Raw genomic sequence first — 14,038 nt, 5'->3', positions numbered from 1 at the left:
GTGCCGGCCGCGGCGGGCGCAGTGCGCAAGGGGAGGAGCGGGAGGAGGCGGAGGATGTTCCCGGCGGCGGCGGCGGCGGCCGGCTCAGCGCGGGCCAGAGGCGCGGCGCTCGAAGCCCTGGGCTGCCCGGCGGAGCGTGGCGGCGGGCGGGCGGGAAGGCGCGCTCTCGGCGCTGCCCGGAGGGCTCCGAAGCCTGGTGCTGAGCTTTGTGCCCCACGCTGCCTGAGTGGTGACGACCTGGGGGTGCCGGGTCGGCGCAGATCGCGTGTCGGTCACCGCGGGGCCCGGGCCGGGACGCTGCGCACGGAAGGGAAGGGGCAGACGTGAGTTTCGTAGTGATTGCCCGAGGAGGGGCGGGAGGTGAGGGGTGCGGGGGCTGCAGGAGGAGGACGGCGGGGTCGGGAACCGGTGGCACCGTGCATGCAGAAGTGTCCGTGGGCTTCGGCTCGGGGGGCCCCCCGTGGGGAGGGAGTGAGCATCCCACCGCGCCGCGGCACCTCGGAGGAGTGGCGTGCGGCACAGAGCGCCGCGCGGTGGGAGCGGGAGGGAGCGCGGCGGGCGGAGAGCGCCCGATCGGGCGGAGCTGCGCTAGCCGAGTTACAAACTCTATTGTGACGCACTTACTACGGCGGACGGCCGCTGCCAAGCCTTCCCAGACTTGCTGCCCTCAGCATTTTCGGCAAACAATGGGGCCGAAGCGGGGAACCGGGCCGGAGCGGGAACTGGGGCCAGCCGCCCGCGGGGCGCGGAGGCCGCGCCGGGGCTGTGCTCCCGCGCCGTCCCAGCCCGGGAAGTCAGAGCCCGCTGGGAATTTCTGATTTGGTTCAAGCAAAAGAACGTTCAGAGAGACTCCAAGCAGGCTGCTGGTCTGCACCCGTGTGTGCACGTTTGTGTCCTAGAGATAGAGAGCACTAGCCTGCCGAGCAACTGACATGCTGAGTTCTTGGTGTTTTTTTGGTGTTCACAAGTTTAGGTCCATCTCTCCACCACACACACACACACGCACACCCTTTGCTATTTGGGGTGCATTTTTAATTTTATATTTGTCAGAGAAATAAAACAATATCACGAAGTATTTGGGCTTCATTGGAGACTCTTTAGTGAATAGGTGAAAGTTGATTGGTTATAATTATTTTGCTGAAGATAAAGTTTTTTTTTTTCCTTTTTATTTTACCCCTAGAAAAAAAGACCAAATGGCAAAGCAACCTTCCGATGTAAGTTCTGAGTGTGACCGAGAAGGTGGACAGTTGCAGCCTGCTGAGAGGCCTCCGCAGCTCAGGCCTGGGGCCCCTACCTCCTTACAGACAGAGCCACAAGGTAATCCGGAAGGCAGTCCTGAAGGCGAAGGGGACCGCTGCCCCCACGGCAGCCCACAGGGCCCGCTGGCCCCACCGGCCAGCCCTGGCCCTTTTGCTACCAGATCCCCGCTTTTCATCTTTGTGAGAAGATCTTCCCTGCTGTCTCGATCCTCCAGTGGGTATTTCTCTTTTGACACAGACAGGAGCCCGGCACCCATGAGCTGTGACAAATCAACACAAACCCCAAGTCCTCCCTGCCAGGCCTTCAACCATTATCTCAGCGCAATGGGTAAGCAGTGGCCTCTGCACATGCATGAACGTTTCAAGGCTGTGCGGAACATTTAGAGTCTTTTACAATCCTTCCAGTGATTTATACTGTGTTCTGGTGGGAATGAAGGATGTGTGATTTTTTTTTTTTTAAATCCCGAACTTTATAGCATCACTATCAAACATCAGCTTGAATGTCTAGCATTCAAGGTGAAACATATCCTCCTGGCAAATTGTATTAACCACTGTGTGTTACATATTAACAACATTGTGTTTGAAAGGGACTGGACAGTTACAGAAAACAGCTTAGTAACATAACTAGGAGTGTGAAGAAAGAGATGACCAAGTTAATTATTTGTAGAGATGACATTTGGGAAATGAAATGGCTCCTGCAGGCATCACCAACACAGAATCAGAAAAATGGTTTTTCTTTTATTCACATTTCTCTTTGGCTTTATCCACTCAGAATGTTTGGACATAATGCTAATGATTAGATTATAGTTTTATTATTATTATTATTTCAGAGATTAAAGGTAGTATTGGATCTGAACTAGGAGTGGCAAGTTTACACACCCATATATGCCCATAGTAATTGTGGAGGGAGCCTACCACTAGGGAAGGAGCCCAGGAGAGATGGTGGGTGATTGGGAGAGCATTTGTTCGTGTTGGTGGCCAGGGGCATGGGGTCTTTGAATGTAGACATTCCTTTACTACAATGCAAATTTTGAGGGCAAATATCTTGACTTGTAAGCATTGGCAACAAATTTAGATCCCTAAACATTAGATACACTAGTCTGAAACATCTGCAGGCTTGTTGAGACTCTCAGGGCTCTAGTTTGTGACCCCTGAGTGTGTACCTTTCTGGTATCCCTGGTGATAGGATGGGTCTGTGTATTGCTTCAACTGTGTTATTTCTCCCCTACTAGAAAGGGCTCGTATTTTGATAATTCCACTAGTCACCTTTGGCATCTGTCCGGATTAGCCTACCCTGTATACATAAAATGAAAGGAGATTAGCTGTGTTATCAGTTAGGAGATCAGTGTAAATTCCAAGATTCAGATCACACCTAGCCTACTGTAGGGTCACTGAAACAAAAGTCATTAGCCTAAACACCTGCATTTTGAGTACAATGACAAATCTTCTATTTGTTTGTAAATCTGTGCCCTCACCACCTTCTGAGAGGTCAGTTAGGAAGGTGGATTCACATATTACAGGCATGGGAAGAACTTTATAGGGGTTGTTCCTTGGCAGGTTGGACACTTCTGGGAAACCAATGAGTTATATATGTTGGCTGCATATCTGCTGACTACTAGGAGATAGTAGTGTTCCTCTTTACTGAAAGAAGCTGGAAATTTTATTATTGCTGTTACTTTAGTTACAGCCCATGTTACTACTCCCAAACTCAATTTAGACTTACAAGTTCTTGGTGCTGCCTGTGAAATAGGCCACTGAAGATGTGAACCTACCACATTCTTGCCGAGTTAACAGAGCTTTGTGGTATGCATGTTTAAAACCTGTATATTTCACCACTCTCTTGGAAGCTGTTGTAGGTTTACATTGCTGGCCTATGCAGTGGTTTCAGCAGGTGAGGGCCTCAAGTGTGGAAGTTCTTTCTTCTTTCTTAGTAGCTGGGAACACTGGGTATGTTAATGCATTTTCTAATAAACAGGTAGACATGAACGCTGATATGAATGTGAGTATTATTTAGCAAGCTAATTATAAATTATAATGTAAGTACCGTTAGTTGAGATGCAATGACAGGTTCAGAACTTTCAAGATCATAGTCTACGTTACTAAACAAAGTTACTAGTTATACCTGCTAAGTAAAATGTCGGATCCTGAGGTGATATCCACTTTCCTCTACTTCTGTAGACTAGTGTGATAACTTAAGAGTTTAATGCATGGGATGAAATGATGACTTTTAATGAGTTTGTTTACCAAGATAAGTCTTCAGCATTGAGGTTTTAGACATTTCTTTGGGGAGAGAGGAAGATGGTAAGAAGACTGTCAAATGCGAGGTTATTAACTTGATGATTTAAATCTGTAATTTTTGTAGTCACTAAGTACTTTTCCTGCCTATTCTCAGTCTTACCTAAGTGCCTCAAGACCACTATGCTAAGTTGATCAGTGTTTATTCAACCACAAAATAGCTTTCTGCTCAGTTACTTGAGGTAGAGAATGAGGAGCCTTCAGGTGTTGTCTTCTGTCTTTATTTTGATGGAAGTAAAGGTTTGTGAGGATGCTAACAGTTAGGTGTTATGTTCCATATATCTGATTTTTCAGAAGACAGGTTGAAAGAATTTTGTCTTTATTGTGAGAACATAGAGACATACTTCAATACCATTTTAGTTTGTATACGCTCTGGGAGGATTAACTTGAGTAATGATATTTTAATAAAAACTTGGAGCTAGACGGTATGTTGTTGGTTTAGTGAGTTCATTTTCTCCTGAGTGTTTTTATGCAGTATATTTTTTTCATGCAAATTAAATATTAAGTCCTAGATGCATTCTTACTCTGAAGTAGTCAGTACAATGAGAAATAAGAAAAGGAACATAGGCTCAATGATTAGGTATGTACTAATAATTAGTACGTATCTAGGACTCTCCTGGCAAAGGATTACAATAGCTCAAAACCTAGATACATAAGGCCATATGGGATGAGACTAACTGAAAGGATCTCTAGGATATGGAAACAAGAGCTTTATCATGCATGATTGTTGTTCTTAATGTACTATGTTATTTCTCTTCTCTTTTGTTGCCCTTTGCTTAATCTCAGATTGATACTGTGTCTGACTTTGTTACCTGGCATATTGTACATGTTTGTTTATTTGAAATAGGAAAGGGAAAGGGAAACTACAAGGTGATTGGGAGGGGGTGGGGGGAAGGAAATGGGGACAAAAACATAAGTAGGGGTATTAATGTGTGAGAAGTAATGCACCTACTATCTGGTGAATGTAACTGTAACCCCTCTATACATTACCTTAATAATAAAAAATAAAATAAAAATAAGCAAAGAAGCTGGGCACCCTTGGCTCATGCCTGTAATCCTAGCTACTCAGGAGGCTAAGATCTGAGGGTCCTGGTTTGGGGCCAGCACAGGTAGGAAAGTCTATGAGGCTCTTCCCTCCAGTTAACCAGCCAAAAGCAAGAGTGGAGCTATGGCTCAAGCCCCAGTACAAGCAATAACAAAAAGAGAGGGTGGGGAGGGAGAGAGAATATGAATGAATATGAACTAAGAGCATGCATGAGTATCCACAACCAGCAGACTGTGTTACTTAAACCTGTTTCCTCAGTGTGGCAGAGTTAATGCTCTTTAAACCCTTCAACATCCTGTGGATACTTCTGTAGCTGCTGATAATTGGCCTCTTCTTTCCATGAAGAGCTTCCTGTGGGAGGCAGGGGGTACTGTTGACCCCAATGAAGTGCTTGACTGAAGAGGAACCCAGAAGGCTTGAAAGTCAGTAGAGCTCTACAGATTAGCTTTTCCACAACTTTTTTTTTTTTTTTTAGTGTGCTGGGGATTGGACCCAGGGCCATATTTGTTGAGAGTGACATCCCAGCACTCCCTTTCAAAGGAATTTTTAATTGAGTAAAAACAGAACTTTAGCATAGCCAGGTAGCATGTTGAGGACCTGATTCTTGACTCTTGTATAGCTCAGATTATTAGGTTCCAGCCATGTCATGTGTCATTGTAGGTATTAGGCCTGTGAGTTGAGCCCAGGACTATTTCAAATCCAGATGGGCCACACACTCTGGATTTTGAAGCTGTATTGCATGAAAAAAGAAAGTAGAGTTGGGCATCAGTGACTCATTGCCTGTCATTCTAACTACTCCAGAGTCTGAGATCTGAGGATCTTGGTTCCATGCTGGCCTGGCAGAAAAGTCTGTGAGACTCTTTATCTTCATTCAGCTATCAAAAATGTTGCCAGTGGAAGTGTGACTCAAGTGGTAGAGTTCCAGCCTTGAGCTCAGAGACAGTGTTAGGCCTTGGTTCCAGCCCCAGGACTGGCACCAAAAGGAAAAGAAAAGTAATGTATTAATTATTTTATGCAAATTCCATATTCAAATAGCATTCTGATGATATTGCCAATAAATAAGGCATCTTAACCATTTCTAAATGTACAATTCAGAAATACATTCACATGGTTGTAGGTCGATCTCTAGAGCTTTTTAATCTTGTAAAACTAAAATTCTATACCCATTAAACAGCTTGTTTTCTCCTTCCCCCAGCCTCTGTCTCTACAATGCTGACCAACTTTAAACATCTCCCGTAGGTGAATTCATACAGTGCTTATCCTTTCTTTCACTGGCTTATTTTACTTAGTGAAATGTCCTCAAGGTTTACCCATAATGTGACATTTGCCCCTTCTTTTAATGTATATACCACATTTTGTTATTGGTCTCCAATGGACAGAGGGCTACTTCTACCTCTTGGCTGTGGCAAATTGTGCTACAATGAACATAGTGTGAAACTAGGTTTTTGAATCCTGTTTTCACTGCTTTTGCATATGTATCCAGAAATGGGATGGTAAGATTATATAGTAATTTGAGGGAAAATTGTCTCAGCATTTCTCAACATTTAGGATTTGCTTTATTCCTTCATATCTCACTTCCTTGGGAGCAGTTAATAATACTATATTTTAATTCAAGTTTTCATGTATTTTCTTCCGGTACATAGAAAGCATTGGGTTCTGTGCATTGGTCTTGTCTCTTGTAGCTTTGTTGAACTCATTACTTTTAGAAGTTTTGGTATAATTTTTTGGAAGTGTGGGGACTCTATGTCAATAACCATATGATCTGCAAATAGGGAATTTTTTTTTTTTTTTTTTTTTTTTTTTTTTTTTGCCAGTCCTGGGTCTGTACTATCCTTGGGCTTTTCTCAAGGCTAGTGAGTACTCGAGCCATAGCACCACTTCCAACTTTTCTATGTATGTGGTACCGAGGAATCGACCCTGGGTCTTGATGCATATTAGACAAGCACTCTACCACTAAGCCAAACTCCTGGCTCCAACAAATAGGGACTTTTAAAAAATATTTTTATCTGTACATTTTATTACCTTTTTTTGGGAAGAGGAGTACAGGAGTTTGGACTCGGGGCCCTGTACTCGTTAGACAGGTGGTCCGTTACTGAAGCCATACCACCAGACCCTCCGTGTTGGTTAGTTTCAAGAGAGGGTCTTGCTTTATGCCCAGGCTGGCCTAGCCTGAGGTCCACTGGTCCCAGCCATTGATTGTGCTTTCCCATAGCTTGGGATGACAAGAGTGTACCAGCTCTTGGTCAAGCAGGCGTCTCACAAATTTTGATGCCCGGGCTTTCCTTGCACTCTGAGTCCCTAGATCTTTGGCCCTGGCCCTGAGCTTTTGTATGTACCCAAGGCTAGCCCTTTCTTGAGCTGCAGCTCCACTTCTGGCTTTTTGTAGTTAATTGAAAAGAAGAATCTTATGGACTTTTCTGGGCTAGCTTTGAACTGTGATCATCAGATCTCAGCCTCTTGAGTAGCTAGAATTATAGGTATGAGCCATTAGCATCCAGCCTTCATTAAGCATGGATGAATGTGTGCTTATAAAATGTTTATCCATTGTTTTTAGATATTTCTGGCTGATCTTTGTTTATGATTATATAATTTTATGTGTTAGCCTATTAACAATTATATTACATTGAATTACAGGTTAAATGTACCTTACAAGCCTAAGGTAAGACCTCCTTGGAACGCTGTGCAATTCTTTCTATATATTGCTAGTATCTAATGAAAGTATTGGCGTGTAATTTTAAGTCAATGGATGCAGGGTCTCTTGTAATAGCTTATTTCTGAAACTGGTTCTTTATGTCTTATTTTTTCCTCTTTTAGGCTTACAGGTTTTCTTTGAAAGACACCGTTCCATTGACTTTTTTTTTCTTGTTTTTCTGCTTTCACAGGGATTGGGGGTGGGGATAAACATTCAGACCATAGTGCGATTAATGGGCTTCTAATTTAAAGACTTCAGGACTTTAGAAATCACCTCATATCCTTCATCCTATATTTTTACTTTCTATGGAGTTAATAAGTTTATGATGGTCTAAAGAAACAGAGCCATAATCCAGGCTGCTTTTTCTAGAATCACCACAATATTTATTGTTATTCTCCACTCTCACCCACGTGGGGTGTCCCCAAGATTTATTCTGTATGTGTGTAGAGTGCTTGCCTAGCATGCATGAAGCCTTTGGTTTGATTCCTCAGCACTATATAAACAGAAAAAAAGCCAGAAATGGTGCTGTGGCTCAAGTGGTAGAGTACTAGCCTTGAGCAAAAAGCACAAGGACTGTGCCCAGATCCTAAATACAAGCACCAAAAAAAAAAAAAAGAAAAGATTATCCATCCATTAATTTGTCTTTTACATTTAGGAATTTGGGGCTGTCTATCCATCAGCTTGTGTTGTTGGTTGGATGCTAGGAGTATAGTACTTTTACTGCCTGCCCTGCTTTAAACCCATTAAATGACAGCTCTCACCAGATGCCCAAGTTTCCTCATACCCAGGCCTGTGGTCATCCAGCCTGTGCTGGGACAAGACTCCTCAGGGACTCTGACCTGTCCCTGGTCCTAAATCAAGCTGTCTTTGTTCTTTCTCTGTTGGACTGTCCTCAGTGTCATGTGTTCCCTAGATGGAGACATTTCTAGCCGGCTCACTTGGCCAGTCATTTCTGCTAGGTCAATATTGGAGAGTCATGCTGGGGCTTATGGCCTTCAACTGCCTTCCTCCTCTCTACAAATCCCAGGACTCTGTTGACAGCCTAATGTGCATCCCTGTGGACCTTCTAGGCTTATGCCTACACCTTAAGCTCTAGCCACCTACATTCCCTCAGATTCTCAGTAGCACAAAGGAAAGAACCTGATACCATCTCTCAAGAAATGCTAGCAGAACATTTGCCCAAGATCTGGGAATCATCACAGCTTTATTTGCACCAGTCAGAAAATCCTCCATAGCCTGATGGGATGGATGGATGAATTTCTGAATTATTGTGTACCTTTTCACAGTATTATTAACAGCAGCATAAAAGAGTTGTTCCTGGCATAATGTTAAAGAAGGTTACAGAATTGTTGATAATAGCAAGTATGAGATTAAACATGAATGCAATAGGCAAAACAAAAAGATGAGGAAAAAATATCAAACCATGAAAAGCACATGGTCTTTCCTGTGTCCCTTTTTCCACCTGCAAAATCATCATAACAAGTCTAATGAATAGCTACTAAACATCTGTCTTCCTGTCTCAGAGTCTGTTACTGAGCATGTGAGTCTCATTTATATGATGCAGTAGTAATAGTTATGCTCAGGCAACATCAGGCTTTTGGGCTACCACTAGACGTACTTCAGATGGATAGTAGCCTCCTGAGTCTCGAGTCCTAAGGCTAGCACTCTACCACTTGGGCTACAGCACCACTTCTAGCTTTTTCTGTGTATGTGGTACCAAGGACTTGAACCCAGGGCTTCATGCATGCTAGGTAAGCACTCTACTACTAGGCCACACTCCTGATGCTTTTTTACAGCAGGCATCGTCATCAGGTGGGACTCCAGTAACTGTTCTGGTTGCCTGCCCCTCGCTATGGGCTGTGTAGCCTCCTAGAGCTGGCTTGCCTGAGGTGCTGTATGTCTTTCTGTCCACTCAGGAGCCTTGGTGGATCTCTTAGTCCCTCTGAGCTGCAGTTCCCCATGCATTGAGTTGGCAATAAGGCTTGTGGGAGATCTCAACCTGGAAGGGGGAACGTATCCATTCAAAACTCAGTTCCTTATTCTCTCCTGAGCTGTGGTGGCTGTGGCAGGTTGTACAGATGGCCAGTATTCCCCATTCTCTGTGGGAGGACATGCCATCCTGGGAACATAGAACACTGCAGGGAAAAGTGTTCACACGGCAATGCCTACTGTAAGTCACTCTCCTCTGGTGCCGGAGCAAAGGAGCAAAAAGCAAAATCTTTTCTAGAAACATAGGGCAGGGATGGGAGTGATGGCTCAACTCCTCCCCTGCTGGTTAACCCAGACCGTAGCCTGAGAGGAACTTTGGCTTCCAGGGAAGGCTTTGGACAGTGAGTGTCATCTGGAATGCCCTGTTGCCTCCAGCTGTGCTTGGCATGGGGCTGAAGTGAGGCTTACCTGCTATAGACAGCCCATCTGACTTGGCAGAAATTTAACTGGAGTCCAGAAAAATGTATATTTGGAGAGAGAGAATGGTTTTAATGCAGGAGACGTAGAATTACTTTTCCAAAAGTCTGATTTTTTTAAATTTTATTCTTGCAGTTCTATTAATAATGCACAAAATGTTAATAGACAGGCATCACCAACTTGACTGACCTATCTGCTATCCTGAGGGAAAGGAATTTTCTATAGTATCCAACTTAGCCAACAATTGTTCATAAGATGATTGAAAAATATCATCTTGAACCCAAGTTTATACAATAAATAAATGTAACTTATGCAATCAGTCATTATATCTTTTTTAAAAATAAACAAAAAATTTAAACAATGTCACTTTTCTTCAACCATTAAAACGCTCACCCAAATTTCTAACTGGAACTAGAAGCCTTTCTTCTGAGGAACTATTTCTTTTTTTTTTCCTCTCCTACTCCATAAGGGCCTGGGGAAGCAGTCAGCATAAACAGTACCCACCTGGTGTCTGGATGACCCCCAGTTTGTGAGAGGCCTGGCCTCAGAGGTTTTTGAGTGTTTGTTTAGAATGACTTTGGGTATCCTTGATGTCCTATGTTTTCTCAGTTCCCTTTCTGGACCACAGATCCATGTGTTCTTAAGTAAAGTTGTGGTTTGCTGAGCCTGTGATGGTCAGAAAGAGCCACAAAGAAGGGCTACTGTGGTGGCTTTTCTCTCCCCCTCCCTCCCGCCCCTCCAGTGGTCCACAGGGCAGAAGCAGGGGTTGTGGCTGGTGCCTAGCCACCCTTGGGACCCTGTGCCACCTTGGCTCCAAGTTAATGGAGCCAGTAGGATCTGTGGATTGTACTGCTGTTTCAAAGACAGGAAACAGAACCCACTGCATAAAAGTATAGGCTGTGTCTGAAACTGATGTCTGACCCTGAACTTGTTCCTCACACCGCTCCCTTACCCAGAACAAAGTGCTTGGCTCCCTGGGGCTTTGCTACCCTTTCTTAGGAAGGAGAATGAGTTGGAAGTTGATGTATTTAAATAATGAAACCTGTGTGTGTTATAGTGAAACAAGTTTAATGTGACACTTCTCAACTCTGAATTGCCTTACTCTGACCCCCCTCCCCTCCCCATAGAAAATGGTTATGGTCCTGGGCCAGAGCCTGCTTCCTATTCATTTAAATATAAAAATTTTATAGGAGACTTAATGAGCAATTTGAGACTTTTAAGAATAAGCAGTGTAAATGGTGGGGTCTGGCTTTCTCTGTGGGTGTGGGTCTGGGAACATGTGTGGCAAAGCCTTGACCTACCATATGCAAAGTACTGGATTCAAATCTCTGCTGCAAAATAATAAGTAAATAAATGAAAATGAGGTAAACGAGGGCTCTTTCTTTATTCATTTGTCTGATTTGGGGGTCCTTGAGAAATTTCTAAATGTAGAGTAGTCTGGAAATAAATTCTGGATAGATAGAATGTCATGTACGTGAGAATTTAGACTTTTTACTTGGCTGGTGCATTAGTGTTTGCTAAACCTGTCAAAGCAAGTTCACCAACTTAAGAGGAAGGTTAGCTCTCAGCATGAATGCTGTGTGTGTGTGTGTGTGTGTGTGTGTGTGTGTGTGTGTGTGTGTGTGTGTGTGTGTGTCTGTGAGAGGGAGAAGCACACAGCCTCTGCATTTTCTTAGTGTGCTTTTTGTAGCCCAGACTGAGCTTTCTCTGGGAAGCAAGCCTGACATATGCATGCAGTACATGGCCTATAGAGCTCTCGTTTTCTCTCTTTTGCTGCTGAGAGTGGGGAGAAGTTCCAGCAGGTGACCCTGTGCAGTCTCAGTCCCTTAGCCTGGCCCCAAACCATTGTCCTTGCCAGAAAGGATAAGTCTTTGGGCCATTTGGTGGAAGTCAGAGCGATGTTGTAGGGCTTGACTTTCTATATTAAAGTGGGTGTCTCAGAGTCACCAAGTCATTTTGTCTAGTATAGAAGAAGCATGATAGCAGACTGGCCGTGACTACAGTGGAGGGAGGGGAAAAGGACAGGGGTGGGGGGAGGAGGGTGGTTATAGGAACCAATGAAAGCCCTTCATAGCACCAAGCACACAGCATTTGAGAACAAAATTCCCCGTATCTTACATTCACACTGGTAATAAATAGTAAATGACTCTACCTCCTAATCTATCTTCCCATGATAAAAGAAGTCAGCTGGGTGGGTGGAGGGGGGGTGATGGCACGGTTATATATCACTTATGGTTTATATACGGGGCCGTTAAAGCCTCTCTCAGACTTGCTTGTTGCATAGACCTTAAGGGATTGTTTGAGGCTGTCACTGGCAGGCCAATGGGAAAGGCATTTGGCTCTCTTTATCTTTGCGTTTCTGGTCCATCATATCTCAGATCCTCCGTTCAAAAGCCTTACACTGTTTTGTGTTGTTTTGTTTTGTTTTGTTTTCTAATTGTTGTTGGTCATAGAGCTTGAACGCTAGTTCTGGGCACTGTCCTTGAGCTCTTTTGCTAAAGGCGAGTACTCTACCACTTTGAGCCGTAGCACCACTTCCTGTTTTCTGGTAGTCTTTCCTGTCCTGGCTGGCTTTGAACTGTGATCCTCAGATCTCAGCCTCCTGAATAGCTAGGATTACAGACTGAGCCAGTGTTCCTTTAAAGCAGTGTTTAGTTCATTATCAGTGGACATGGGTGCTTGCCTGTGTTCCTTGCTGGTTTGCCTCCTTTGGCTTGAGATGTTTGGGGGAGTTTTCTAGAGAGGACTCACACAAGGCACAGCTGAGACAGATACACGTCGTGAGGACAAATATTTAAACTGGCAACTGTCTAAACATAAGGATTATGTATTTGTGATCATGCAAAATAGTGTCTGGAATCTAGGTAAAAAGTTTGATCTTTTTACATAAAATGAGATGATAAGAGACAGCTGCTTTTTGTCAATTCACTTAATTCCTTTATGTCATGTTACCAATGTCCATACATCTGGGTTGAATTACTGCTTCACATTACATATGGCCATTCGAAAGTCTTGAGTTTGTAACTAAAATTGGTTAGCTTCTCCCAGATTTTATTTTAGCAACTGAGGGGATAGCTTTTGAAGACTCTCCTTGCTCTAGTGTTTGAGTCATCTGGAGGCCTTGGGATGAAGAGTCATGTCTGAGGCCTGAACATGAATTTGTTTGTAATTTAAATATTTCCCCCTGCTGAAAAATCTTTTGAAGCCCCTTCTTAGGTGAATGAATGTAGGCATTCATTATTTATTCTGAAATGGTCTCTAGGAAGAAGCTCTTTTTGTAGTATGGATGGAGTTAGCTGTGAGGGTGGGAAGTTGTTCAAGACCTATAAACAAATCTGTTTCAGTCTTGTGGGTCAGAACCACAGAGCGGTGAGTTCAGAAGCCTATGGGGGGTGGTGGCGTAGGTTGTGTTCTGGAACATGAAAGGAACTGGTTTAGGGTATAGGATGGCAGCTTCATTGATTAAAAAAAAAGAAAAAAGGAGACAACTGAAAGGAATGAATGGGTTGTCTCGTAGCCCACAAGCAGGAAGGCAAGACCACAGTACTGAGGATAGAGTACGAGCTCTGCAGTACTCAGTAGATTGCAGTGCCTTTGGAAAGAAGCACCTGACTCCGACAATGGCCACAAAGCCAGAAAACTCTGGGCACCACGTCTTAGAGGGCTCCTGTCTAGGTCACACACAAGACAGCAGGTGCTGCCATTCTGTCCTGACAGTCGAGGGTGCCTCTGGACACACACATTGTGGCTTGGGGTCTGGCTCTGCTCCCCGCCTGGCCTCACCTTCTAATAAATATGCTGGTGACATGGGACCCCTTGGGTGGAATACTTAGGTCTTCTGGTGTTGAGTCAGTAGCAAAGAGGCATAATCCCCAAACTTGATGCCTTCCATCTGCACTTTATTACAACAAGCAGATAATGGCAAGAGGAAAAAAAGGCTCATGAATGCTAGTTTCCAGACGTCTGTCCAACTTCACAGCCTTGGTTTACTGGCACTTTGCAAACAGTTGGGCTGGAAATGGATGAAAGCAGCTTGTTTTGATTTTGTAGCTCACGGTGGGAAGTGCACATCAGAAGAGGAAGTAGGAAAACACTGGCTTCCTGTCCTGCATCTCATTAGGATGCTACTTTGTCCCAGCAGCTGTTTGTTAGGTACTGCCTGGTATTTATGGGACAGTGCAGGCTTGTCACAACATATACTAAAGAAACACAGATTGTGGAAATGTTGGATCCTAATGCAACACTCTATCACTTTATTTTTATGTATAATAGCTTTTATCTTCATCTAGTGGCTTAGTGGAATTAATGTGTTTCTCAGAAAACAAATAGAAATAGGGGTGA

The 14,038-nt window shown here is 44.0% G+C and overlaps 1 protein-coding gene across 4 annotated transcripts in view; it reads left to right on the top strand.

The window, feature by feature from the left end:
* Bcl2l11 (BCL2 like 11) overlaps positions 1–14,038 on the top strand; it is a 38,089-nt gene continuing 24,051 nt past the window's right edge. For 2 of the 4 annotated variants that reach the window (XM_090336388.1, XM_090336387.1), the window contains exons 1-3: positions 1–323; positions 1,181–1,317; positions 1,498–1,587. In XM_090336388.1, the coding sequence (XP_090192514.1) occupies positions 55–323; positions 1,181–1,317; positions 1,498–1,587 (496 nt within the window). In that variant the 5' untranslated portion in view covers positions 1–54. Of the gene's footprint in view, positions 324–1,180; positions 1,588–14,038 lie in introns of all 4 variants that reach the window. The other 2 variants (XM_090336386.1, XM_090336385.1) reach the window with 1 other exon arrangement.

Source organism: Megascapheus bottae, chromosome 7, assembly GCF_031878675.1.
Source record: "Megascapheus bottae isolate mThoBot1 chromosome 7, mThoBot2.hap1, whole genome shotgun sequence".
Classification (NCBI taxonomy): Eukaryota; Metazoa; Chordata; class Mammalia; order Rodentia; family Geomyidae; genus Megascapheus; species Megascapheus bottae.
The sequence above is the reverse complement of the archived record's forward strand: the minus strand, read 5'-3'. Positions and strand labels throughout refer to the sequence as shown.